The sequence below is a fragment of the Falco peregrinus genome, chromosome 3 (assembly GCF_023634155.1).
Source record: "Falco peregrinus isolate bFalPer1 chromosome 3, bFalPer1.pri, whole genome shotgun sequence".
NCBI lineage: Eukaryota > Metazoa > Chordata > Aves > Falconiformes > Falconidae > Falco > Falco peregrinus.
In genome coordinates, this window is record NC_073723.1 from 110655574 (window position 1) to 110683358 (window position 27785).

A 27785-nucleotide genomic window follows, 5' to 3' on the forward strand; every position below is an offset into this window, starting at 1 on the left:
CCTCAGTTCCTGGCGGAGCGCGGAGCCCGTCACGAGTGCGGCGCTGCTCCGCTCCCTCCTCCCGCGGGGCCCCGTTCGCCTCCGCGCTCCGCCGCGAGGAGCCCGACGCGGCCATGGCGCGCTGAGCGCCGGCGGAGGCCGCCACCCCGCAGCCGGCGGGCCGGGCCGGGGCCGGGCCGGGGCAGCCGGCAGGACGGAGCCGGCCGGCGGGGGGCGGCGGGGCGGCGAGCGGGCCCGGCGGGCGGGCCGGCACTCGGCCTCCGCCGGGCGGGCGCGGCGGCGGGCGGCGGCGGGCAGCGGCGCCATGGAGCCGGCGGAGGTGAAGGACCGCATCCTGGAGAACATCTCCCTCTCCGTCAAGAAGGTGGGCGGCGGGGGCCTGGGCTGGGGCTGAGGTGGCCCTGGAGGCTCCGGCACCGGCGGCGTCCCGTCCCCGCCCCAGCTGGGCCTGGGGACCCCCCTGTGCTGGGGCTGCGGGCCTGGGGAACCCTCTGCCCTTGAGGTGTCCATGGGGACCCCCTTCTCCTGGGGCTGCAGGTCCGGGGCCAGCCCTGGGGATGCCCCTCTGCCCTGGAGTGTCCCTGGGGACTGATTCTGCTGGAGGTGTGGGGCTGGGGGGCACACTTGGGACTCCTCAGACACACTGCCGCCGGAGATGTGGGGACAGTCCCTAGGGACCCACACGTGCACCCAAGGTAGGGGTCTGGGGACACCCCAGGGACACTGGAGGACTCTGGGCCAGGAGCGTGGGGTCAAGGACAAGTGGCATCCCCTCTGCCAGAGGCAGGGGACACCTTTAGGGACTTCTCTGTGTCATTTGGGGATGTCCCCAGAGACCTCCTGTGCTGGGGGTGTGAGGTCGGAAGCATCCTTTTTTTGCTGGTGCCATGGGACACCCCAGAGGCACCCCTGGGGGTGCGGGGTCACCCCCTGGCCCACCCTGCCAGAAGAGCGCTGCTAGGGTCACCCCCAGGAGCCTCTTTCTCTGCTGCTTGGGATATACTGGAGTTCCCCCCTGGGGTCGCCCCTTTTTAAAGGGTTTCTTTCTCTTGTGAGCAGGACTGGGGGAGGATCCTTGGGGGATCCCCTTTCCTGGGGCTGTTTGCTAGGGGGATCTAAATGAGTCCAGGTTGAAACCCTCTTTCGAGAGATCTCCCTTCAGCCAGGCATGTGCTGTAGAGGGCACAGGGCCGGGAAACTTTTCCTTGTGGACACAGGAGACGCATGGTTCGTACCTGTGGGTTGGCTGAGCCCTGATCTGTGCCCTCAAAATGGGGGCTCCGAAGACATGTGCTGTCTTACCTTGTCTCTCACCTTGTCCTCTCGCTTGCCCCTCATTTCTCCTTGCCCCTCAGTGTCTGCTGCCGCTGAGAGTGTTTCTTAAAGCCCATCGCTTTGGTGGGGAAGACCTGCATGCTGGCTCAGAGGGGACCAGGACGTTGGAGTCTGGTTGGGGTGGTCACAGGAGTGAGTTGTAAGGACTTGCTGAAAGTTTTGGGCTGGGCCACGTGTCCTGCCTAGTCCACATGCGAGCTCCAGCCATTCTTTGAGAAAGAACCCAGGCTCTGTTGGAGGAAGTAAAGGGGGTTTTGTTTGTTTTCATCGTTTGGGGAAAGGAGGCTTTTTGAACTCACTGATGTTTCTCCAGTCGTTGGGTTTCTGCTGCCTCACAGAATGGGAGGTTTCCTGTGATCTGCAATGTGTCCTGACACAGATTCATCTGTGGAAACTCATCTTACAAAGACCATAACGAGTGAATTCCCGGCACTGTTAAGAAAGGGATGGTCTGCCATCGCCTCTGGGATGTAGCATGGATGTGCAAGCCCCTCCCAGCCTTTTTCTTTACTTCCATGGGTGACCCTGTCCTCTGGTCTCTCACCTTCCTGTCCTCTTAAAAATTAAGGATACTCTTTTTATCTACCTGGACATCGCTGGATGTTCAGCCTGCTCCAAGCTCTGTCACAGTGCTCTGCAGCACTGCTGCCTCAGTTTCCCCTTATGTATTACATCTCACACTGGATTAGTTTGACATAATTTATTTGCATTCATTCAGAAAATCCTTGGAGGACCCTTGTTGGGCATATTATAAAATCAACATGGTGCTTATTCTAATTATCCTCAACTACAGCTTTGCCAACACACCTTTGCCTTGACTTGTCTTGACTTTCACCAACCAGCAGTTGGTCCAGCGGTGAAGAGGGATTTGGAGATTTTTCGGTCCTGCCTCTTTCGCTTTTTTGTTCACAGCAAGAAAGCTCACGGCAACTTAGGAATCTACATGAAACTTCAGGCTGATGGACTTATTTATACCATCTCAGTGAAAGCAAACTGAGCTGCATGGCGAAAGTCCACCAGTGGCACACCCCTGCTTTTTACCCCCAGGATGCGGTTGTTCTTCCCTGGGGACATCGCTTCGCTTCAGCTATGGAGCCGCTCATTTCTCCTGGCACTTGCCTCTCTGACTTCAGCCCTCAAGTCCCTGATATTTCTCTTTTTCTCTTCATTAGTGGGAAGAGTAAGATAGTAGGTTAAGGGAGCAGGTACACCCTTCCCACACCCTGGCTGCGCGCTGGGAAATCCTGCTCTCATTCATCCTGCTCTCCCTACCTCTGGGTCCATCTTGAGTAACTCCTCATTGCTGGGATTGTGTCATGGGGCATGGAGGAGTTTTCCAAGTAGCTCACCTCTGATTTCAAAACCTTCCTAGCTGTGTAGGTTGCTTGCTCCATACTTTCGCCATTGCTGCAGGTTTGAGTTGTAGAGCGGAGGGTTTGGATGTGTTTGTGGAGATGTGCATGCCTCTCCACGCTGCTTTTTGGCCAGATTATGATAACTTTTCTCAGCTTCAGACCCAAAGAGGAGTTTGCGAACTCTCAGCAGTCCATGGACTGCAAGTCAAGTGTTACTTTAGAAGACAGCCAGGACTAAACCCCACCTCAAGACTGGGTAGACTGGGACAAACCACCACTGAAGGCTGAGGTACCTGGTTATGATGTCAGGCTTTGAGTAACAGCAGCAGAAAAAATGCCTTATTTTCACAGAGCGGCTCAGGGAAAACCATCCAGACGCTTGTCAGCTTCCCCCTGCCTCAGATGGGGAAGGCAATGAGCAGCAGCGCAGCCTTGGGCAGGGTTTGTGCCACAGAGACCTGTGGCTGTGACTTCAGTTTCTACAGGGTGCTTTGGAATTTCAGGAGGGGGTGGGGGTCAGAGCACCAGCAGTGGGTAAATTCTGTAAAAATCAACATCAAAAAAAGTGCTTCAGTTCCAAGGGAATCCCTCAAGCCTCAGTGGACAGGACTGCTTCCCTCTTATTTTCCTAGAAATATATGAGGGATGGAGCACAGCTAGAAAAGGTGAGGTTGCAAACCTGCTTGGAGAGAGTAATTACAAACCTGCAAGTTTCTCTGTGTGATACCCAAGTGCCAGATCTGGACCATTAGTGTACTTCATCGGTATCTCTAGAGATCAGTGGGAGCTTTGCTTTTGACTGCAGAGGTGTGAGATCAGGCCTCGACTGCAAAGAGGGAGGCAAAACATCTCGTTTAGACAAAATTGGCCTTTCCAGCTGAAGAGGTGTCAAAGAGGCTTCTGGTCTTGGTGGCTTCAAGAGAGGTTGGAGAAGCTCAGCGCTGGCGAGCTGGGTCCCTGCTTCAATTCCAACATGCATCCAAGGGAGCTGTGAGCATGGTGTTGATTTTCTGTCTACAGCTTGTCCTCTCTGACCTCCCTGAGAGATGTAAATTCAGAGGGCAATGTGGGACAGTGATTCTGTGGAGCTTGTTACTTCTGTCTCATGACCACTTCTTTTCCCCTTTCCATTCCAGTACTCATCCTGCTTTATGCTGAGGGTTGTGCTCCAGCACAAATTACTGTGCAAGTTGATGCCTAAACCTTATTTTTTTAAAAAAGAATTGGTGTTTTATTGAGGCAGAAGACTGGAGATGAGCATGTTATTCACTCAAGTGCTTGTTTTCTTCTAGGAGCTATTACTGTGCGTGGCAGCAGTGGGATGAGAGCTGTGTCCTGGTGCCTCCCAGTTGAACTCTTGCCACTATAAGCATGTTAGAAATGCCAACAGCTTCATATCCATCCTTGGCCAACCATCTCCTGGTAGCTAGAAGCTATCACAGATGACCTGGTCCATGCTGAAGCTGGTAGTGTAGATGTTTTGTATTCTCTTGTTGGATTTCCGTGCCCTCCTGGATGTTGCAGTGTAGGTTAAGGAGAGATTTATTGCTGTCCTGCCTGCGATTAGGTGGTAGAAATGCAAAGTCCTTAAACAGTGCTTATTGTTGGCAATTCCAGGAGCTAAATGTAAAATCAGAAAAGAGATTGGAATCCAGGATTTGGGGGCTCTTTGTTTTTCAGCCTTTCCTACTGCCTTTGAAGGACACACATTCTCATGAACTCTAGAGCAGCTCTTCCTTGGTGCATGTCAATCAGGTGGAGCAGTGTGTTTTGCCGATGTTGCAGGAGTTCTTGCCAAAAGCTCTGGCTCTGCTCTGTTTATGCATGACTTTGGGAAAGTTTCCACTTCTCTCACAGTGTATTGATGCTGTGCCTTTTCTGCCTGTCTCCGGATCAGATTTTTAGCCCTGTACTATGGAAATGCCTTTGCAGTCTCCCATGCTTCCTGGGCTCTGCCTTGCAACATCTCTGCTTGTCCTGCATGGCGAGGAAGGGTAGGTTTGGGGATGGTGTAGTACCCCCGTGTCCTGGAGAGGAGCAGGTAGCGCTGGAGTGGAGCATCCCTCCTCAAATCATGTAGGGAACATGCTCATCTCTGGCTGAGTGGATTTATTTAGCCCAGCTGCCGTGACATAGAGGTGGCAATTCTGGAGATGTGAAAATATCCCGACAGCAGCTTGTCTTCTGCTGCCTGTTGAGGGCCACCTTGCTGATTCTAAGATAACAGGGGGGTTTATCTCTGCCAAGATATTTCCTCTCGCTCACGTTTGTTCCAGGCCATATCTACTGTTGCTGTGGGGAGCACACAGCGGAGATCAACATCAGAATGCTCATGCTGCTCCCCTCGGAAGTCCTGGCATGCCCCTTCACCACGGGAACCAAGTCTGCCAGCTGCCAGGAGCCTGTGGCTGAAGCTAGCAGCAGTCTCACGGAGCTACTAAGTTGACCACAAAGACACAAGGGTCGCTCAGGTGCTTTTAGGAAATCTACAAAAGCTTGCAACTCTGACACTACATATTTTGGTGGTCCTCTGAGGGCTTTGCCCCTGTTTGATGAGTGAACAAAGCCATTTGCTGTGGTTCTGCTGAGAGCGTGGCTCTATTTCTTTGGTTGCTTGAGTGGTACAAGGTTTTTCTCTTTGGAAATTCCTATCACCTCATCCTGGCACAGGTCTGGTGGTGATATGAGGTTCGTAGTGTACAGTTGCAAGGGGATTGGATTCTGTGGGTACCTAAAATGATGTCTCTATACCCAGGGAAGGTATTTCTCAAAATCAGTTCTGGATCTGCTTGTGGACAAGGCTAGGATAGCCATCTGGGGAGGAAAAAAAAATCCCGTTTGTCCTCCTACCACTAAAACAAAGCATTTTGCTGGGAGACCAGTTGGTTTAAGAGGCTGAATTTTGGCAGTAGGTTTTGTATGAGGAGCTGAAGCAATGCCTCTGAGCCTCCCTGCCTCCGATTGCACAATTTCAGTGGCTGTTGAGTGATTTCAGCTTTCCCTGCTTCTGATATCCTGGTCCAAGAGGAGTAACTGAAATAACTGCAGGCCAGAGGACTTGGTCGATGGGGTGAGATTCAAAGCAGCAAGTGCCTGGCGTGTGAGTAAGCAGCAGCTATCTGGGAGAGCAGCACCGTTACCAAGACTCGCAGGGCACGGGCACCCCACGCTCGCTTGTTTTTTGGTGTGTTTACCAACCAGACGTGGGTTTTCTTCCCATGAAACCTGTTTTTTTCAGTTGTGCCGAGCATTTGACCTTTCTGTGTGCCTTCAGTTAGCACAGGGATCCTGTTCCACAGCAGCCAGCTGCATGCCCGTGCCCTGCTCTGTGCTCTGCTTGCCACAACAGAGGAACACGATGCTCCCTGCGACCTGCAAGCAAGCGTCACCACTGGAAAAAACCCTATCCTTGGCTGAGCCACGCACAGGTCTGGCCTGCTGCAAGGTTTGCCACTTAGAAATAATGAAGGAAAGCCGTGGAAGAGCCTTGAGGGTGTGGGGGCTGACAAGCGTACGTGTCCCAGGAGGTGACAGCCTTGCTGGCATTGGATTGCAAATGCTTGAAAGCTCTGCATTTCTAGCCACGGAGCATCTTTGCTGTGGGTTTCAGCTTCACCTGTTTTAGGCTTCTGTCTCTGCACATCATGAGCACGCTCTGTTTCTCTCCAACATTATGTGTGATGCTCTGAGCATGCCGATGTATTTCACCGGGAAAGCCACAAGACCTAGGGCAAGGCATACTGACTCTGGGATGGGAAGCTGGGCGCTGAGGCCAACACTGGTGTGGATGCTTGTTGTAAGAAATGTTGAGTCAGACCACATATGCAACCTCAAAAGCTTTCTGCTAGAGCTGAAGTTGTAGGGCTTTGTATTCCACAAGTGAGAATAATACTCCTGCCTTGAAATTCAGCCTGCTTTTATGGGTGGTATGGAAGATCAGGAGTTTCCCAGGCAGAGTAGTTCAGCCTCCTTTTTATCCATTTGCCATTGAATGTCTGTACTCCCCTGAGCAGGTATGAGAGTGCCAGTTCTTACGTGTCTGTCCTGTCCCTTCCTGTTACCTCTTCCCTTGGAGTTGAGCTGCCATCGCTTGCCTGGAGCAAAGGTCAGTCACCTGCCACCTTTTTTTGGTGCTCCCTGGAGCTCCAGGCTTGCTCCTGAAGGTGCTCAGCTCCAGGTGCAGCCCCAGACTGAGTGCCAAGGCCCAGAGCTGGCTTCTTAATCAGCGTTCTTTTGATGACATTAAGACAGCTTTGCAAGCTGTGTTCCAAGAAACCGTATGGGCTTGCTCTTGCTGCAGAGGGTTGTTGTGGCTGTGCATCTGGCAGGTAACATGCCACCATCCTTGTACACTTATGCAGCATGGTGGAAAAGCAAGTGCTGGGAGCAGGCTTGGGAAGGGATTTGGATCTAGCAAAGGGTTTGCATCTTCAGCTGCCTGCCTGGATGGCTGGTGACGTACTGCCCTAAAAGAAAACCACCTACTTGATAGCTTGGAGAAGGTGTCTTTCCAGCTGCTGGTGAAAACAGTGAGAAGACAGGAATTGAGGCAGAAAAATGGGTGCTGCAGTTTCCTTCCGTTACGTTTTGGCTGTCCACTTGCTGCTTTGTGGTACTGCTTTCGGTTTGCATTCCTGCAGCTGGGGAAAAGCCCTCACCACTCCATGTGCTGTGGGTGGGAAAATGGGTTTTGAAGCACCTCTCGCCTTTCCCATGCAGCAGGCACGGTGGTTAGGGAGCCAGAGGAATCCAAGGAGTGTTTATTTTTCTGTCACTGTGTTTGTCCTGCCAGGGAAATACCGAGCAGAATAAGGGAAGTGAATTTGGTGTCGGAAAGCTGCTAGTGAAACATCTGTGGGCCAGATACATGGAGGGGAGATGAAGACTCAGTTGGGTTGTGGCCAGCCATCAACAGGTCAGGAGACAGTATTTCAGGAGCGTTTTGGAAATGCTGGAGAGATTTCAAAGGAGCGCCACAAAAGTGATTAGATTTGGAGCATGGACTTTACAGCATGCCTCTTTGATTGTTGGCATCTCTTGCAACACAGAAGAAGCTCTGCAAATCGGTCTGGAAAGCTTCACGCTCATTGAGAACCAGTGCAATTAGTAGGTTATAAAATTGTGCAAGGAACATCCTTTCTTGTGCATGCCACCGTGGGGTGTGGTGTATCACTGCAAAAAAAAAAAAAAAATCAACTTGTGGTTGATAAACAGCAATTAAATCTACCTTCTCCTCAACAGGGCAGAGGTGCAATTGTTAGGAGCACAAACCTCTTGTTCCCCCCATGCAAAGCAGCTCCCTTTGGACAAACGCCCTTCTGCTCTGCTTTCTTCTCAAGTGTATTTTAACTTGCCAGCCTCAAGTGTTTGGGCTTTTGTAACCAGTTCACAGAAACAGGTTCTTCCCACGCTGTTGCAACACTGGTGCTCGGACCGAGTCAGGGCTGCAGAGTGGTCTCGGGGAATGGCAGGGATTCCTTCTGCGTGCCGACAGCGCTTATTTTGGCCACAGGAATGCCTAAAAATAGCCCCGGGTCAGGGCTCGAGGCGTTCGCTGTGCCCTACTTGAGTCCTGTTTCAGAGCCAGCCTTCAGGCTTGGCTTCTGGTGTTGGAGCGCAGGAGAGGAGGGGAAGAGCATCCCTGGAAAACCCAGGTGTCGTGTTTGGTTAATGCTTTTTAACCCTGTTGCTTGCTGCCTTCCTGATTTGCTCTGGCCCAGCTCTGCCCAGGAATGTCAGGGAGCTGCTTTGTGGATGCTTCGTAAGAGTTTGGTCACCACCTCCCAAACAGGTCCATCTGCTGCACCGTGATTAGGGAGAGGTTGGTTTCAAATTATCCATTTGTGTTTTGCAGTGATTTACAGGAGAGAAGTAAACACTCCATATAAATGCCATTTTTTTCAGGGCAGTGCCACATCACTCCTGCCTGCACTCATGGTCAGGGTCAGGTACTGGGATGGTCCGTGGCCTGTGCCTCTGCCCCAAGATGCTCATGGTCATAATTCCTACAGATTTTTAGCTAGGTTGATCTTGGAGCAGGCAGTAGGCAGATGTGTTTCAGGAGATGATGCAACTGGATTTTGTTCCCCAAATGGGAAGGCTGTTTCACTGTACCTTTCTTCTGCGTGTGTCTTCATCCTTCTTCCCAAGCTGAAAACACCTCCCCATCAGCTTTTGCAAGCCTCAGCCTTTCCCCACCCTCGCTGTAGGGATTACTCCACCCAGGAGATCCCGAATCTTGTTCTGTCTTGTTTCCTCCCTGGACACATGGTAGGTTGGCAGGGATCTGCCTGGCCGATCTCCTTTTGGGGCGCCAGCAAGCCGTGCACGTCCTTTGCTCAGCCACTGGCTGTGTTGATTTTGGTGGAATGCTGGAAACGGCACCATTCTTGATGCAGCACCATACGGAGAACGTGGTGGCACATCTTTGTGCCTCTGGGTAGGAGTGAGCCCTTGGTGCCCTTCCCTGTGACCTGCAGCTTCTAAAATGCCGTGACTCAGAGTGCCCGAATCCAAATCCAAAACTGCTGAGTGCGCATTCCGCGCTTGCGGGGTTCCACGTGCACAGGGCTGGTGTGACCCCGTGACTCTGAGCAAAGCGCTGTCATGCCAGCTTGTTCTCAGGCTCCTGACATTGCGGAGGGACAGGCTTGAGCCTTTTGGGGTAGGTTTGCTCTGGACATCCCTGTGATGCTGGGTTTTCCAGCAGCTTTCCCAGGAAGAGGGTACAATGCAGGGGTAGCTGGTTTGTGTGGAGCAGGAGGCTGCGTGCTCCTTGCAGAGCAGTTAAAAGTGCCACCAAGCCTTAATATAACAGAGAATGAGTCCTTCAAAACCTAGATCCCTTCACGTGGGAAGATCAGGCTTTTCTAGGGAAGAGAAATCTGTTTTTTAGAAATTCCCTGGTGCTTCTTGATGTTCGGAGACATTGAGATGAGACAACTGCTGTTTGCTGGTGGTTTGCATCATCTGATGATGGGAGCGCATCGGTTCGTGTAGCAACAGAGGGTTTGGAGCTGTGAACTGGCTGCAGGAAGGACTGTAACAAAGATCTAAGTTATTTTGGGGGAAGGAAGGGAAGAAAAAAGAGGAAATGCTCCTACTTGCTCATCTCTCTTGCTGCTCAGGCTTGGAGTCTCTCTGTCATGGGGAGTTCCTCCAGTCGGTGGCACAGACAGGCTCCAAGTTCCCTCTGAGGTGACCTCCCCGAGCTGTGTGTGCAGAGCCTAGCTTGAGTATTTCTTTGTGTTTAGTGGGAAGCTGACGGAGAGCCTAATTTATTTGTGTTTCCCCCTAACTGTCCCCTAGAGCTGCATTTCCTCAAGCCAGCGCAGAGCCTGCAGAATCCCTGCGGACAGGAGCCCTCCTCTGAGGGTATCCCAGCTCTCTGCAAAGGCAGCAGATGGATGGAGATGGTTGGGACAAACCCAGAGTTTCTGCCTTCAAGTCCAGGCTCACAACCAGTATGGCAGCGGCTTTGCTTCCTGCCTCAGCTTCCCCAGAAACGAGATATTTTAGTGAGCTCCAGACAGCTCTTGGAGAGCATCCCCTGTGGCTCCATCTATCCATGGTCTGAGGGATACGGCTTTAAATGATGACTTTGTTTCTTCTTCTAGTATCCTTACTGCAGCTTAAAACACTGACTGCAGGTAGCTCCTGAAATAGTTCCCAGATAGTGGGATTTTAGGGCATTCTCCTCCCTGCTTGGGTCTGAGCTACCTATTAATAGTGTAAATCTTTTGGGACAGCTTCCTGCCAAAAACAGACGAGTGCTGCTGAGCTGAAGTGCTTCGCGTCTCACCTGGGTGTTGTAAAAAATTCTGTTTGTCACCAGAGCACCCACGGGTGACTCTGCAAACAAAACATTACTGTGTTTTGCCTTCCCCAGGGGATTTGTCTTCTGGACTACATGGGACAGGGACTGCGCTGGGCGATGGGATGAGGGAATTTGGCTGCGATTCTTTGGGCTCAGCAGTTCTTTCCCACGTGAGGGCTGGGACCAGCTCCGTGCAGGAACACGCCTGGCTCTCCCATCTTACCTAAGAGCTCCAGAAAGATTTCAAGGCTTTCAAGCCAGGAGGTGTTGGAGCTAGATATATTCATGTTTTTAAGAGTGTCGTCAAGAACAGTTCTCCAGGGGCCATGAGGTGTTCTCTGTCCCCTTGATAACTTTTACATTGAGACTTACATTTCTAAAGGAGCTTCTCTGGCTCTAGTAGTAATTCAGGAGGAGCAACCAGTTTCTGGGGCCAGGTCAGACTCAAGCAGCACAGTACTGTCAAGTTTTTCGCTTCGAAATCTACCATTTAACTGGTGAGGTTTGGCAAAGACATATCAGGTCACTAAAATATGTGTATGGGTGATGCATTCGGCTCGGCTGAACTGTGCTTGCTTGTCACCAGCCAGAGCAAATAAACGTGGCTCGTACAGCTGAGATTACATCCTGGGTGAGTAATCTCCCTGCCTGGATGCCAAGTATGTGTGAGACGGGGACCTAAATAGATCTGTAAGCTCTAGGGGCAGGAGGAAGCCGATGGGTCAGCTGGGAAGGGATATAGGATTTGGGTGTAAAGGGGTTTCTAGGATTTCTAGCAGGTTTTGCAGAAGCAGAAAAGCAATTCACACTGTGGTGAGCCTCTGAGGGCTGTTGTCAGCAGAGCCTGGGGCCAGTGCTGACTTCAGAGCTAACTGCGACTGCGAACGGGTTAACTGAGGATGAGTCAAGCTGTCCTGATTTTAGAGAAAGTGGCAGCTTCCTGAAGTGATGTGTTGTAGCCTTGCCCAGCAGAGGCAAACTACTCGGGATTAATTGAACTGCCTTTGTCCTGTATGCACATGCCTCCGTATCTGCGCTGCCCTCTGCACCCTCCGAGCCCCCGCTGCCTGTGGTTGAAAGTCTGGGGCAGCCCTCTGCCGCATGGCGTCAATACCCAGCATCGTGGTGGTTACCCAAGCTGCCTGTAACAAGAAAACCTCTGGTTCTTCCCGGGATGCTGAAATTCTGCTGAGATTTCACACAGATGCAGCACAGAGCGTGCACGCTGCAGGAATGAGTCTCCTGGGCTCGGTGCATCTTTTGTACCTGGAAGCGATGTCTCTCCCCAACAAGGGTTTCCCATGGCAAGACCCTGAGACTGAGGAGGGGGCTTGTTCATGGCAGAGCCAGAAACAGAGCCCAGAGCTCCGATTTATTTCTGTACCAAAATGCTTTGCAATGGCTACAATGCTGCAGAGGAACCACCGAAACCCCGCTGTAGTGCTGGCTGTGAAGGAGGAGGCTGTGCAGCTGTGGCCACGCTGCTGGCCTGTCTCTGAGGCTTTGTGGGTGAGGTTCTCCCTGTGAGTTACTACTGCCTTTAGAGTACTCTTAAAACCAATTGCTAGACCCTGTAAGTAACCTGCATCAAGCTTTAGCAAGCTGAGAGATTAAAAAAAGCTGATTAATGCTAGCTGTGAGCGTGTTGGCATCTCCATCTGCCTCCTCGGTGGGCTGCAGAAGGACGTTGCAGCCATCCCATCTCCTCCTTTTGCAGCTGCAGAGCTATTTTGCTGCCTGTGAAGATGAGACGCCAGCCATCAGAAACCACGACAAGGTCCTGCAGCGGCTCTGTGAACATCTGGACCATGCCCTGCTCTATGGGTAAGCACGGAGCCTGCCCCTGGGCTGCCGGGATGCTTTTCACCGTGCTCTGCCTACCGTGTAGCCTCAGCACGGCGTAGCCATCGAGGCAGTAACTGGGATGGAGATAACTAAGCCCTCCTTTAACCTTCCTCTGGGCTTCTTTCTTCTTCCAGCCTGCAAGATCTTTCCTCGGGCTACTGGGTGCTGGTTGTTCACTTCACCCGCCGGGAAGCCATCAAACAGATAGAAGTGCTTCAACACGTGGCCACCAACTTGGGACGGAGTGAGTATTCGCAGACGCTGCCCTGGCTCTGAGGGCCAACCTGAGTTTGGGGACATGTGGCAGGAGGCAGGTTGTGCTGAGGGCTGGGGCTGCAGGCAGCCCCCTGCTGAGGCCAGGTTGCTTTGCTCAGGCCAGGGAGGTGGGAGTCCTGCTGTTACTGCATGGTGGCTCGAGAAATAACCACGCCGTGCCTCAGGATCAGGTGTTGGGTCAGTCGTAGCTCTGTTTCTGCTGCTGTGAAACCAAAGCAATCTGCTGGGCCGTGCTCTAGGGAAGGTTTTCTGGCAGATGGGAGGCATTGCCTCTCTCGACCCAGAACGTCCCACTGTAGCTGTTGTTTGCCCGATGCTGCTTCTCCCCTGCTGTGAGTTGTCTGTAGTGGATGTTTGGGACCATCGAGGCTGCTTTTGACACAGGACGAGGCTGCTTTTGACGCAGGATGGTGCCCAGAGACTTCCTTTCTGCCTGATTATCCCAACACCCTTCATCTCCCAAGCCCTGTACGCCCGGTGAGAGCGGAGCTGAGCACAGGCTCCACCGTCACCTCTCTCTGCACCAGAATTTGTGTAATATCTCAAATTGCACCTGATTTAAAACAATTCTCCCTTCATCTCTCCCATCTCCTGATCCGTGCTGGAAATGTGGAGAGACACAGTTGTGTGTCTGCTTCGCAACAAGCTACCACGCAGTCTCTTATTCCCCTTCCCACTCCAAATCATGAATCTGTCCCTTCACCTGCTGTCGTTTCCACCACCACCCCACCACCCCCCACAGATTTCCTCAATGGTCAGTTGCTCCCCTGAAATGATAACAAATGCAAATGAACAATCTGATGTGTTTTAATGGATTTGTGATTATTTCTAGGCTTGCTTCACTTCTCAGGCATTTCCCCACAGGTAAATCTCTGTTGCTTTGTTTTCAGGCCGGGCATGGCTGTACCTAGCTCTCAATGAAAACTCCTTGGAGAGCTATTTGAGGTTGTTCCAGGAGAACCTAAGCCTGCTGCACAAGTACTATGTCAAGTGAGTACCCCAGCTCCTCGTTTGGGCGCTGGTAGGCATCCTTTCTCATCAGAAGCCAGCCCTAATTTGCCAGGCAGTTGATCAGGGTCCAGTTTTTCCTTGTGGGTTTTGCAGAGGTTTTGCATGATTAATGTAAAGGTCCCAGATGTGGACTCACTGTCCTATATAAAAAGGCTTGCCAGCATGTCTCTCCTAGTTACTGCTTTTACTCCCAGTCCCAGATGTACACTTTATATTCTTCCCTGTTTTCCAAGAAGATGCTGACCTCTTGTCCGGGGACCCAGCTGTGGTGGATGCCTGGAAATCTGGCTGTAGCTCAGTTTGGGGGCAGCACGTAGTGGATCCCTGACTATTCTGAGCCGCATGTACCTGCCCTTAAGCTCTGCCATGGCTCTTCGGAGGCAAACAGCAAGCTCGTAGCTCTGGGGCCATTTATAAAGCAGCTCAGAGACAGGCCTCCAAGAAAACAGAAAGGCGCTTGTGGCTCTTTCTTCTCTTTCCCCCATCTGTAAAGCTCTTTTGTTTTACCCATGCTGCAGGAACGCCCTGGTTTGCAGTCACGATCATCTGACTTTGTTCCTAACGCTGGTGTCGGGGCTGGAGTTCATCCGCTTTGACTTGGATCTGGTGAGTGTTTTATCTGTCTCTGTTGGTTCAGGGAGAGCAGGTCCGTGGGGCAGGGGGAGTCCTGGCTGTGACAGGTCCCATCACTTGGTCTGGGCTGTACCTTCCTGAAGGCCATCAGCTGAACATGTGAAGCTGCCACTTTCATGAAAGGCTCTAGGTTGGGGTCTTTGGAGATCCAGGATTTATTCCTGTTGCTCAGTTATTCCTCTGCACTGTTTGGAAGAGGAATAAGAGCAAGGCAGGTGCAGGGAAGCCAGCTGTGGGGCGCAGTGATGGGGATAAAGGATTTAAGCTCTGCAAGTGTGGTATGAAACACTGGCGTCCCTCCAGGTAAGCACAAAGCCACTGACTAACCCTCAGCGTTGTAGCGGAGCAGCCGGGTTTCCTTTGAAAGGTGGCAGAAATGGACGGTCAGAGGACGTTCAAGGACAGTCCCGTTGTTTTGACTGTGCTAGTCACAGCGTGCGGTGACGCAGAGCCTGACTCACCCCACGCTCTCTTCTCTGCAGGACGCACCTTACCTGGATCTGGCCCCGTACATGCCAGATTACTACAAACCTCAGTACCTGCTAGACTTTGAGGACCGACTGCCCAGCTCCGTGCATGGCTCGGACAGCCTGTCCCTCAACTCCTTCAACTCTGTCACCTCCACCAACCTGGAATGGGACGACAGCGCCATCGCTCCCTCCAGTGAAGGTCAGTGGTTTTTTGGAGACAGGCGTGGTCAGGGCTGTGCGCTTCCCCATCCCCTTCAGCTGAGCTGCTGGACCAGATGAGGCACCAAATGATGGGCTGGAAGAGACCAAAGCCAGAGACCCAGCAATTAGGCTGTGAGTCTCCCTGTCTTGCCTTGGGAAGTGCTGGGATTTAAGCTGTTGTCTGCCCCTTTGCCTTGGATCGGGAGAGAAGGACTTTCCCTGCTAGTCAGCTCAGGCAGCATTTTCATCCTGGGGAGTGTGTCTTAGCGAGATCTGGAGGAATCTCCCCGTGCAGTGAAAGCGTACCCATACCTGAGTGTGGCTTCCAGCACAGAGCACAGGTACACTGGGCTGCAGAGGACCTTTTTTAACCGCTTATTTTGCAGTCCGGAGTCCCCCATATGCTGGAGATGGTGGGGAATTTTTTCCAGAGCTTTCTCCATGTCTGCAATCTGAGGGAAAGGCAGCCCGTGATCCTGGAGGTGCTGGTTTTTCCCCTTTATGCATCTTTACTTGAGCAGCCCGATCAGTTGTCATACTCACCCCCTCGGAGAGGGCTGGGTGCTGTTCCTGATGAACTGAGAAGACCTGCATCTTGTGCCTGCCCCCTTAACCCTCTTGAGGCTGGAGCAAGGAGCTCTTATCCTGCACGAAGCCTGTTCACGTGAAGGAGCAGCTCTGCCGCTGCTGTTCCTAATCCAAAATACATCGGCCCTGTTCCTTTTTGGATGTCGGTTTGAACAAAGCAAGATCAGGGGATTCTGAAATAGATGGGGTGATGTGTGCTTTTAATTGGATGCAGTGAGTTCAGGGCTGAGTCCGCATTACAGCTGGGTTGCCTTTGAGACAAGGGTCCACCAGTTGCCATTTATGTGCCAGAAACCACAGACATTAAAGATGCTGAGAAGGAGCAGCCCGGGGTGGGCATTAGTGTTGTTTTAGCAAAGGGCTTTGAAGCGCACCGCTGTTCTGGGCTCACCTGCAGTATCTGCACTCATGCTGTAAGTGTGAAAGGGTTTGCTTTCAGGGACTTGCTTATGCCAAAGCATCGTCCCAGGTAAGTTGGAGCCAGCACAAGGAACCTAGCGATAAAAGTCACAGGAAGAAGATTCTCTGGCCTCAACGGTTTGGCGTAAGCGGCTGTTTCAGTGCTTGCTGCACCCCGGGCTTGTATTCCTGTTTTTCCCTCAGCAGAACACGTCTCGGTGGCAGCACATCTCCAACCTGTCCATTTTGACTGGGCAAGGGGTGTCATGGGTTTGGCTATGCCCTCCAGCCCGTCTGGTGGATGGAAACCTAATAGTCAAGAGGAGACAGGTTTGGAGTGGAGATACAGGAGATTTTGGAGCTAGGTTTTGGGTTTGGCATCATGGCAAGCTATTCCCTGTGTCCGGGCAGCGGCTGTGATCTGTGTCTCGGTTTCCCCGTGCATAGAGGGGTTTGGTGCTGACATAGAAATGTCGTCCCCTGTTGTGGCACCAGGATGGTGGAGGTGTCCAAGCCCAGGAGGGGAGGCATTGCCGCTGGTCCTCCAGTGTGGAGCTGTGTAACTTCTATAACTCTTTCACTGCTCCTCATTTCAACAGGAGCATCTCACTACCCTGGGAGTATAGGTGGAGCTGGGGATTTTATGATCAGAGGACAAATTTTCCTCTTTGATCAGACCCCTGGCTTTGCAAGCATTAATGAGTCAAAGATCACAGTATCTGGGAGGTAAGTGTGAAGCGGGGAGACTGAGGCACAGAGTGATTAAATTGGTTTCCAGAGGAGATCCCTGATTAGGTGCACAAGTCCTGGATGACACTGATTGTTTTTCTGTTTTAGCTTTCCAGCACCTTGCATAATGGGGCCCTCGTCCTTCGCTGGTCCCATTGCAGCTCCCATAATGCAAACATCCAGCAAGAACAACTGTTACTGCAGCTGGCTTCCATTTGCATCCATGTCCGCTAACTATTTTCTCATGCGTTTCGGATGCCGGTGGAAAATTGTTTTGTTTTTCTCCTTTCCCATCGCCCCAAATCCCTTTTACACTCTCCCCTGCCTCCCTTCCCTCCCCACTACTTGTATTTCTAATCCTGAGTTTTATCCCTCATTTTTATAGATTATGATTTTGGAGATGTGTTTCCAGCAATGCAGACCATGCCCAGCAGAGGCTGGGAAGGTGGGACATACTCATCTGTTACAACATCTTGTTTTTCCCTCTGCATTGCTGCCACCTGAAGCTTGCTGCATGCTTCCCGGTTCATTTCTTTTAACAAGCAACCACCACATCTTGATGGAATTCAGTAGAGGCAGAAAGGAGCAGAAAAGATCCCCCAAGGTGGGAGGTCGTGTGTCTCATCTGTGAGACCACGTGCAGAGCTTTCCCCAGCTCCTGGTGTGTGCAGGCACGCTCACCTGGCTGTGTGTCCTGGAGCAGGGGGATGTTTTCCTGCCTCTGATAATCCCTCTGTGTCTTCTCCACGTCTGTCCCAGCGCTTGGCGTAGCAGATGCAAGGCTGGGGTTTGCAGTGCAGGTCCGTGGCTGCTCAATATGTTACAGCCCGTGGTGATAAAGGAGCCTCCAAACCAGGTTCCAAAAGAAAAGCTGCAAAATTGCCCTCACCGTGAAGCTGGCGGGCAGGGATCAGTGCCTGTCCAGAATGAGCATGACATGCCAGCTGGCCTTACACCACAGATTTCCTCTTTGGGGTAAAGAAGAACTGATCCACCTTCTCTGGTTTCCTGAAAGCCCTGGAAAACAGCTGAATTAATTCTGCTTGCTTTAATTTTGGGCATTAACTTGGGAGGTTTTGTTGTCCTTGAACCCTACTTCTGTGTCAAAACACCCCTCTTGAAGGCACAGCATCCAGCACGTGGCTGTCTTCAGTTTGGGTCACTACACTTCTTTTGTTTTCTTTGGGGTTTTTTTTAATTTGTTTTCTCATTTTTAAAACCAACTTGTCAGCTATGCCTGGCCTTTACGGTCAAGAGCATGAGCCTGTTTTAGAGGAAATTGTTCTAGTTCCTCCACACACAGGAGTAGGAGACCTCTCTGCTTTACCCCAGAGGAAATACACCCACGCTCCATCCCTTGCAGCTGAAAGCTGGTTGGAGCCTTGGGTCCGAATTCCATGGCCGATACCACCTGAATATTTGGGAAGATCCTACCTGAATTCCATGTGGATTGCTCTTGGGCTCTAACATGCTCCCCTCTCACCTTCTTCCTTACCCCACGCACAGAGATGCTCACAGAAATGGTTTCATGTGTCCCTGAAGCTTGACCGTACACCCAGGGGGTACGAACCGTGTTTCCAAACCCAACGCCCAGCATGCAGCTTAGCTGAGGGTGTTGGGTGCAGGCTGGGAGAAGCCGAGGGATGCTGGGGACAGATCCCTCCGGCTTTGGGGCTGTGCACAGCTCCCGTGTGCAGGTGCCAGTGTGACCTGTCGCTGCTCCGGGCTGGGTTACTCTGATGAGTAAACCTTGGCCATAGCAAAGTTTTAATTGTAACCCCCGGCCAGGTTAACTTACCAATGTTTGTACCAGAGCAAAAGGTTAAGAAAGTTGGGGCAGTTCCTTGTTTTCAGCAAATGCTTCTGGGGGTAAAATTCTGTATTTTTGACAAAGATTGTTTTGTCTTAACCAGTAGGGCTTAGGCAAAAGAAGTGACATTCATTTTGGTGATGCAGGCTAGAAGCCTGGGGCTGAAATAGCTTGTAAATGTTTTATTTTCCCTTTAATGTAGGCATTAAAAATCTACCCGATTTACTTCCCTTGATAGAGTTCGCACCCTCCACGCTGCAGGGCAGGCGTTTCAGCAGGAACAAAGCCGTGCTTTGAAATCGGCCATCACAAAACTGCCTTTATTAGGGTTTTATAAGAGGTTTCATTTTTCTATTTAAAATGTAAGCTCCTGAGTCAGTCTGCCAGGGCTGTGGTTCCCTCCCGAAGGGGTCTCCCTGCCCAGCCAGAGGTTTCTAGCTGGCTTTGGAAACGAAGGGTGCTGGAGAAGAGAAGGGCATGGGTAACCTTCCTGTAACCATGACTCTGTGGATGGGTAACTCCGAGCATGACTCCTCTCGCCCTTCTCTGCTGCTCCTTTTCCCTCTGAAGACTAACGTGGGCCAAGCCGGTTGTGCTACAGCCCCTCTGTGCGCTCGGACCCCGGTGAATGCTGTGTCCCCCCTCCAGCACACCTCCAGCCCCCCTTGTGCGTCTCATGCAAGCAGAGGAAAGCAGCCAACTCCGTAAGGATCGCTGCTCTCTGGGCTGGCTCCGTTCCTGCCCTTCTAGCCAGGCGAGCATCTTCCCAAAACCCCGTCGCAGGGGGGAAGCAGCAATGCAGGGCAGCAGCCTCGTTAGCTTGCTGTCGCCTTGCTAAGGAGCACTGTGGCCCCCAGACCCCTCCAGTTCCTTCCCAAGGATGCTGCCTCTACTTAACCTGGCTGCCGGGTCGTGGGTAGCCGAGCTGGTATTTCCAGGCGTTGTCTAAATTGCAGTGGGTGCAAAAGGCAGAGCGATGCTGGGTCGCACGCTGGCCTTTCTGTCCCTCCTCACAAAGAGCCTGCTACCCGCAGCAATCTGAAGCTACGCTGGTCCGACGGCGCTCTGCCAGTGCCCGCGATGGTGTCACTGCGAGCAGTACAGTGACCGTGTAATGCCCCAGCCCCCCAGCGCGCGGCTTTGCTTGGTTTGACTTGATCCAGGTGCCCGAGCTGACGTTAATCCCGCTCTTCCCTTCTTGTCTTTGCAGATGGAGACCTCACAGACACACTCAGCTGCCCGCGCTCCACCGCCTCGGAGGCGAACGGCAGCAAGGCCTCCGTGAAGAGCCCGACGCAGCGCTACAACCCCTTCAACGAGGAGAAAACCGATGCACCGTCCTCTGCTGAGACCACGCCGGTGCACACAGCTTCCCAGGAGAGGGCAGAAGCCACCCCTGAAGGCACGGACCAGTCTGAGAGCTGCACAGAACTGGAGGTCATCAGGTAGGGACAGAGCTGCCTGGCCTGGAAACATGCCCTTCATTGTCATCTGTCACCAGAGGTTGATGATGTGCCTGCCACCCCTTGTAGCCTGACAGACAGCATCTGTGGCGTAGCTTTTATACCATCATGAAAAAGTGGTTTTAAACCTCCACACACCAACTGATGCTCTGTAGGTGTCAACAGAGCTGGTTCCTTGGGTCTGTAGAGGTACAGGCCGGCTCAGCTTAAACACTTTTGCCCAACAGTCTGTATCAGAGAGCTCAGAGGAAGCCGGGAGCTTTTACTTGAAGCTTTCTCCAGCTGGTGGCAGGTTTGCAGCACCTCTGGGCCTCAGATCGTCTCTGCTGTCCTTCCTCTTGTTTGTCAAGGAGCTGTGGCTAAACCTGTCGAGGGAGATGCCTCTGCAGACCTGCTGGCCTGTGTTTGACTCTTGCAGAGGAGATCCCCAGGGATCCCTCAGAGCTCTTAACCCAGACAAAGAGCTCAAGGCTCCGTCTGCTCACACCTGGGGACGGGGACACCCCAAAACCAGCCCAGCAGGCCTGTGCTTTGTTCTTGTGCCCTGTTTTTCCTGGGAGGAGCAGAGGAGCTGGGTTATGTTGGGTAACCCAGGGCAGGCACACGGCAAGGGGAGCACAGTGCTGGCTTCCCAAACAAGAGTGACCTGGCAGCAGTTTGGGTGCCGTGGGAGGCCTGAACACTTCCCCAGCCCCGTGTGCCGTTCGGGCTCCAGCCTGCATCTCCCTTTTCTGGCAGGCGGGGACCCGGCATTCCCATGGCCTCTTGAAACCTCTCCTCCCAGCATCTGGCTCTCAAGGGATTTCTCCCAGGTCCCTTTAGCTCCACATCCATTTGTGATCCCCTTTGCAGCCAAAGGAAGCCCAAGACGCTGCCTCCAGCAGCCAGCACCTCTTTTCTTTTTTGGATAGGTAGGAAGCAGCACCCATACCTTGCTTGTCATGGGCTGGCTGGCATGGACATGAGGACTCGGGTGTTGAGCGATGTTCCCCTTGGTATAAGGATTTCTCTGCAACAGGGAAAACTGCAAAGGGAGGTTGTTGGGAAAGGGTGGGACCCCTCTATATTACAGAAGTCTTAGCGCGCCCAGGTGTGACATCTTCATTGGTGTCTCACCATGCAGGTTAGCCAAGAAGAAGAAAACGGGGAAGAAGAAGAAGGTGAAGCCCGAGGAGCCGGTGAACACCCCTGCGCCTGTAGCGTCTGAGACCCAGCAGGCCAGTGGAGACAGCGGTGTGAACGGGCTGAGTGACAGAGAAGACCTGCAGAGAGACGATGCCCCCCCTGCCCCGGCTGGTGAGCCAAACCCGAGCGGGCAGGAGGAGGGTCGTCAGCGCTCTGCCCTCAGCCAGCTGGCTTTACGCATCCCCGAGATGAAGGACACGTCCATGGAGAGCGTGGGGCAGCCGCTGAGCAAGGTGATGGACAGGCTCAACGGGCAGCTGGACCCTGGTGGCTGGAACGCCCCCCTCGAGCTCCCCGGGCAGTCCTTTCGGACTGGCATGCCAGGGGAGACCCCAGATGGATCGTCCTCTGGCGACTTTAGTGAGGGGATTTCAGCCCCCATGGACTTCTACCGCTTTACCGTCGAGAGTCCAAACGCTGCTGCATCAGGTGGTGGCCACCATGACACTCCAGGGCCTGGCCAACCGCCACATGTTTCTGGTAGCCCTGAGGCTCCTGAAAAAGAAGAAGACAAAGAGGGAGAAGCAGTTGGGGCAGTAGAGGGGTCTGGAGGGGCGAGTGATGAACCCCAAACTGGTCAGACAGAAACTGCCAACCCCCAGGCTCTCCGTGAGCCGAAGAAGGAGCAGCCCAGCCCTTCCCCGAGCAGTGCTGAGGACTCTGGTGTGGAGGAAGGGCAGGGCAGCCCTTCGGAGCTGACCCATCCCTCCGAGTTCAGGTGAGGCTGGTTTGCTCAGCAGAGAGAGCATCTTCCAAATAGTCTTGAGCTCAACCTGTCACTTTTCCGTTGTTCTGGGTTGGGGGGGCAAAGCCCACCCTTTTCCAGGATGAAGAGGCACCAAGGGGTCAGGACAAAAAGGTCTTGGATGGTCAGCAGGTGCCCAAATCGTGGACAAGGTCAATCAGGAAGGGAATTGCCCTTTCTCGACTCACCCAGCTCTGCATCTGTGTCCATCCTCTACTGTCTCTCTTCACAGGGTGGATAATAACCATCTTCTCCTGCTGATGATCCACGTCTTTCGGGAGAACGAGGAGCAGTTGTTCAGGGTAAGGTGGTCACCATCCATCTCCCGTGAAGGACCAGCTCTGTGCCTGCGTCGGCCGCAGCCTGAGAGCTTGTTTCTCTCCACACAGATGATCCGAATGAGCACTGGGCACATGGAGGGGAACCTGCAGCTGATCTACGTCCTGCTGACAGATTGCTACGTGTACCTGATCCGGAAAGGTATCCTGTCCCGACAGCCTCTATGCTCAGCTGCAGGGAGCAGGCTTGCTTGGCTCGTGGCTTGTCCATAAATGAGGGCACTGTAGCTTGCTACGTCCACTGCCAGCTCCTGCCAGTCCCCCCGTGTCCCCTGGAGCAGTGGCAGTCACAGTAGGGAGCTCAGGGTGACTTGTCCCCCGAGAAGCCCTGGGACACGTGCCCTGTGGCTCCGTGCTGCCTGGGACACAGCTTGGTTTGCGGGTCTGTTGCTGCTGCTGCAGGTCCTTTGCCCCCCTTCACGTGGCTCTTTGTGTCTGTGCCAGGGGCAGCAGAGAAGCCGTACATGGTGGAGGAGGCGGTTTCCTACAATGAGCTGGACTACATCTCGGTGAGTGCAGCCTGGCTCGGGTCAGCCCTCTTGCGAGGAGCAGGAGGCGAGGGGGGGGCAGTCCTCGCCTCTCTGGCCGCAGGGGTGTCAGGAGCTGCACGGTGGGGTGGTTTTGTTGGGTGCTCTGTCCACGGGGAGCTTTTTTGGCCAGTAACTCTGACACTGGGAGAGTTCAAAGTGATCCCCCGTCAGATGCCACCTCGGCGGGTGCCCAGCTTGCTTGTGTCTTCACGTGGGCAGCAGAGCGACTGCTGACCTTCTCTGCTGGGGCCAGAAGCCAGGTTCAGCCCTGCTGCGTTGCAGCTCATCTCCCACCTGGCTGCTTTAACTGGTTTTACGTGGCACAGGTTGGGCTGGATCAGCAGACGGTGACTCTGGTGTGCACGAATCGGAGGAAGCAGTTCCTGCTCGACACCGCGGACGTGGCTCTCACCGAGTAAGCAGGGACCGGGCAAGGACCTGCGGCGCTTTCCTCCCAGCGTGCGGCCCCTCGGGCTCCCGGGGTGACTTGGGGAATGCAAGAAACCCCGGCGACAGCCCTTCACAACAAAGTCCTACCACCAGCTGGGGGTTTGAGGTTTGGTTTGATGCCACCTTCGAAACCCTGCAGGTAGCTGGAAATGCCTTGAGCGTGAATAAACCCAAAGCCCCTTCCCTGATTATACCCTCAGTCACCTGTCCCTCAGGCTGACGGCCTCGGGGCTCTGGGCGACGCAGGCTGCCTGTCCTTGGTTCACTTGGGATGAGTAGAGACGAGGCCTTGACTTTCAAGGCACATCCCCAGGTCTCTCCGTGTGTTGTCAGCCCAGAGAGGTGACCTCTTCAGGGCCCGGATGGCCCTGCCGAGAGCTGTGGTGGGATGGATGTCCATCTCCCAGTCTCGCCCATCTCCTTCCTGGAGTTCAGACTTTGCAGCCCCCATCGCCTTTGGTCTGTAGGTTGATTTCGAGACCCTTTGGTCTGGAAAACCAGAGGCCAACGTTGAAGGGAAGCCCCTTTGGCATCACAGTGCGTGAGGGAGGTGAGGGGCTGTTTGCCCTGGCCTCATCGGAGATCTCTGCCTCCCTCTCAGGTTTTTCCTGGTCTCCTTGAAATCAGCCATGATCAAAGGGTGCCGGGAGCCCCCGTACCCCAGTATCCTCACAGATGCCACCATGGAGAAACTGGCACTTGCAAAGTTCGTGGCCCAGGAGTCCAAGTGCGAGGTGAGTTTGGATGTCGCGGCCATCGCTGCAGGCGGTGGTGGCTCGTGGGAGACCCCCTCCTGTTCACTCCTCCGCCTCATTCTCACAGGCCTGCAATGTCGTCGTGCGTTTCTACGGCCTCGTTCACTGGGAAGACCCCATGGACGAGGCGCTGGGACCCACCAACAATAGCTACACCTCCGCTGAAAACACAGTCACCAAGGACGGCATCCTGCACTACAAAGCGGGGACCTCCTACCTGGGCAAGGAGCAGTGGAAGACCTGCTTCGTGGTGCTCAGGTGGGTGCTGGGGCTCTGGGTTGGGACTGGGGTCAGCCAGGGCTGGGTGCTGGGACCAGTTTGCTGCTCAGGAGCTGCTTGGGAGGTGAAAGGACCCATTTTGTCACCTGGGAGGCTAAAGCCACCAGCTGTGGCTGCCCAGCAGCAGGAATGCAACACCGGGGGGGCTGTGTGGGGTGGAGGGCAGGGCAGGGAAGGAGCCGCTGCGGGACCAAAGCAGAGGGTGGCCAGGTGGCTGTCGGAGCCGAGCTGACTCCAGCCACCACCTCTCATCTTCCCAAACGGCAGCAACGGGATCTTGTACCAGTACCCGGATCGCACCGACGTCACGCCTCTGCTCTCCATCAACATGGGGTAAGCGGCTGGTGGGATGTGGGGGGGGATCTGGGGGTCAGGCGCTCCTTCGGATGTTGAGGGAGGTGTTTCGGGGCAGCTGGTGATCCAGTCGGTGCTGCAGGACACCCTGCTTGCTCCTGGCTGGGTACAGGTGCCCGTTGGCTTCGGCTCCGCTGCGTGGAGCTCATTTTCTCCTGGGTTTGGCACACCGAGCCCACCCTTTGCTGGGGAACTGGCCTCTGAGGGGCTGACGTACCCCTCCGAGAGCCACGCTGGGCGACCTGCCACACTCAGCTCCGGCTCTGCCGCAGCGTGTGGAGGTGGAGGCCATCGTCACAGATGAGAACCGAGCGCTTGTGGGGGAAAAGGGGTGACGTGCAGCGCAGGGAGAGCAGAGGGAGGCTGCTTTCAGGCTAGTCCGTCCCGCTGATCCCCATCCTCCCCCCTCTCTCCCAGCGGCGAGCAGTGCGGGGGATGCCGGCGCTCCAACACCACCGACCGGCCCCACTCCTTCCAGGTGATCCTGACGGACCGGCCCTCCCTGGAGCTGAGCGCCGAGAACGAGGAGGACATGGCGGACTGGATGCAGTACTTCTGCCAGGCTGTCTCCAAAGGGGTGAGCTGGGGACAGGCCCCCAGGCGTGGGCGCATCGACCCCCTCCTTGGCCCAGACTCCCTGTGGGGCGCAGCCCGGCCGCACAGAGCTGCCCAAGGGAGCGGGGATGTCTGGTAGGGATGGAGCGGGCAGTTTTCTCCCGAGCCAGGAGGGCTTCCCCACGGGACACCCCATGGAGATGGGGCTCCTTCAGGCCACAGTTTACCACCCCCCGTTTCCCCTCCCCGTGCAGGTGATCCCCCAGGGTGTTGCCCCCCACGCCTTGCGTCCCCTGCTGCCTGGTGCTGACGGACGAGAAGGCTTTCACCTGCCACGAGGACTGCCAGACCAGTTTCTTCCGCTCGCTGGGCACCGTGGAGCTGACGGACATCACCGCCATCTCCACGGAGGCCGGCAAGGAGTACTGTATCCTGGTGAGCATGGTGCTTCGGGACCGGCTGGCCCACGGCTGGGCAAGGACCGGAGCGGTAACGGCCGGCCTCTCTCCTGGTGTTTAGGAGTTTGCTCAGGACAGCAAGCAGTTCCTGCCCCCCTGGGTCCTCTATTTTAGTTGCACTACAGAACTGGAGAGGTTCCTCTCAGCGCTGAACGCCGCATGGAGAAACATCTACCAGGTGAGGGTGCGAGGCTGCGTCACACCCTACCTCCGGCGAGGAAGGGCGAGCGGGGCCCTCAGAGGAAGGCGTGGGTGGATGTTTCCCTGCAGGGTGAGCCCAGCTTTCCCACGAAGGGTGGGAGAGCCACGGAGCTCTTCAGTGTCCATATAACCACAGGATGTGGGATTTGCAGCCCGAGTCCCCTGGCGAGATGGGCTACGAGCATCCAGGGCTGGCAAGGGGACTGGGGAGGAACCTGGGTCAGCCCTGTCCCCCTCTGTCACCCGTACTTATGACACGGGCGACTTTCCCGTGGTTTTACAACAAGGAGGAGAAGCAGCTGTGGTTTGTTCCTCTCCTGACTGCCCCCCGCGTGTGTTCCAGGTCGACCTCCTGCACAAGGCCATTCTGGATGCCGCTGTCAAGAAGAAATGCGAGGACGCTCAGAGCCTCATCGACAGCGCCTGGCAGCGCAGCGACAGCCTCTGCCGCGGGCGAGCGGAGCGGGACCCTTGGTGTTAACCCTGGCCGGGGGGAAGGACAGCTGCCAGGGGCCCGGTTTTGGAGAGCAGAGCTTCTGTCTGGCTGCCCCAGCACCCCAAACCCGCCTGCCATCGCTCAGTCCTCACCAGGAACATGCCTGCAGGCGAGGACCCGTCCCCACCACGCTCTCCACTGAGCTGGGGACATCCAGCACGTTTTGGGGAGCAACCAGACGCTTTACCACGCTGGAGGCGAGGCCGAGCTCGCCCCCTTTCCTTGTACAGCCATGCAGGCGAGCCTGCGCCGCCCCCCTCATCCAGCTGCCACGGGGCAAAATAATTTGCCTTTCACGGAAAAATATCCCACTAGTAGTGAGGGAGAGGGTAGGAGTGGGGTGGGCTGGGGGAGGGCATCCCCCCAGTGTGGCGGGGAGCAGGATTGAGGACTTGTTCATTTTAGAACAGGCTAGGGGGCACGGAGGTGGTGGAAGGGGAACACTAAATCGCTACCGTGCATGTTTTCTCCTTGCTAATACAATCACAGAGTACAGCTCCGCTTCGCCACCTCTCCCAGGCCGGGAGATCTCGCCCAGGGCTTCTGGACATCACAAAACCACTCCCCAGCCTCTCCATGAGATGTGAGACTTAAGGAAGAAGGACCGGGGCCAAAAATTTGCCCTTAAATATTCCAGCAGGGTTTCGGGAGCTCTCAGAAGCTGGTTTGAGGTTTGGATGCTGGCCCCACGTGCCGGGGGAGAGCAGAGACCGACTGCAATGTTCTTCGGGTGTCCTAAGGGACGTTGTCACGTGGCTGCCACCAAACATGTCCCCATCTTCTCAGCTCACTGCATCCGAGGCCAGCGAGGGCCCGTTGCCACTTGCCCTCTCCAGCGAGCCTTTTGGGGCACGACCCCAGCTTTTAAATAATAATAATACTCCGGAAAACCTTCTCATGTACCAGACGTTCACGGGGCCTTTTTCTGGGAGGAAACGTATGTGACTGAATGTATATGTATATACATCCCCAAATAAATGCCCGTTGGGAACGCGGATTTGGCCTGACGCCCCCTCCCATGCTGGGGGGCTGCTCTTCCCCCCCACCCCGCCTTCCCTGTGCTGTTGGGGCCCACAGCTTTGCTGTGGGGCAGGGAGAAGGGGGGTTTAAGCCGGAGAGAAGGGGAGGACAGGCTCCCCCAGCTCCTCGCTGAACCCCGGCAGCGTTAATCCTGCAGCAGGGCACGTTCATGGTCTTCAACCATGAATCATCCGTCCTGATGCCCTGGCCGTGTTTATCCCTGGATCCAGGAGCTCTTCCCAGTCTAGACAAGGAATAAACAGCCCCAGGGCCAGGCTGCAGCGTCACCCACCTTCCCCATCAACCCTCCCTCGCCTTTGGGGATTAAAGGGGGGGAGTTGGGGGGATATTTGGGGTGGCGTGGCCATCGTGGGGCAGTTTAAGGGAATATTGGGGGTGGGGTGGCTATCGGGGGATTTTAGGGGGATATTGGGGATGGGGCAGCGATTGGGGATACAGGGGATGTGGTGGCTATTGGGATACTGGGG

The 27785-nt window shown here is 54.5% G+C and overlaps 1 protein-coding gene across 1 annotated transcript; it reads left to right on the forward strand.

Annotated features, from left to right (window-relative positions):
• PLEKHM2 (pleckstrin homology and RUN domain containing M2) lies at positions 1-27274 on the forward strand. Its single transcript, XM_055798944.1, is given in 21 exon segments — positions 1-364; positions 12224-12330; positions 12486-12595; positions 13518-13617; positions 14157-14244; positions 14754-14940; positions 17044-17103; positions 19679-19913; positions 21055-21834; positions 22094-22163; positions 22251-22341; positions 22644-22708; positions 23056-23144; positions 23781-23913; positions 24002-24192; positions 24481-24546; positions 24985-25144; positions 25377-25397; positions 25399-25557; positions 25642-25758; positions 26125-27274. Coding segments are annotated over 21 exon segments (3027 nt in total). The 5' UTR covers positions 1-304; the 3' UTR covers positions 26263-27274.
• Positions 27275-27785: the final 511 nt, after the last annotated feature.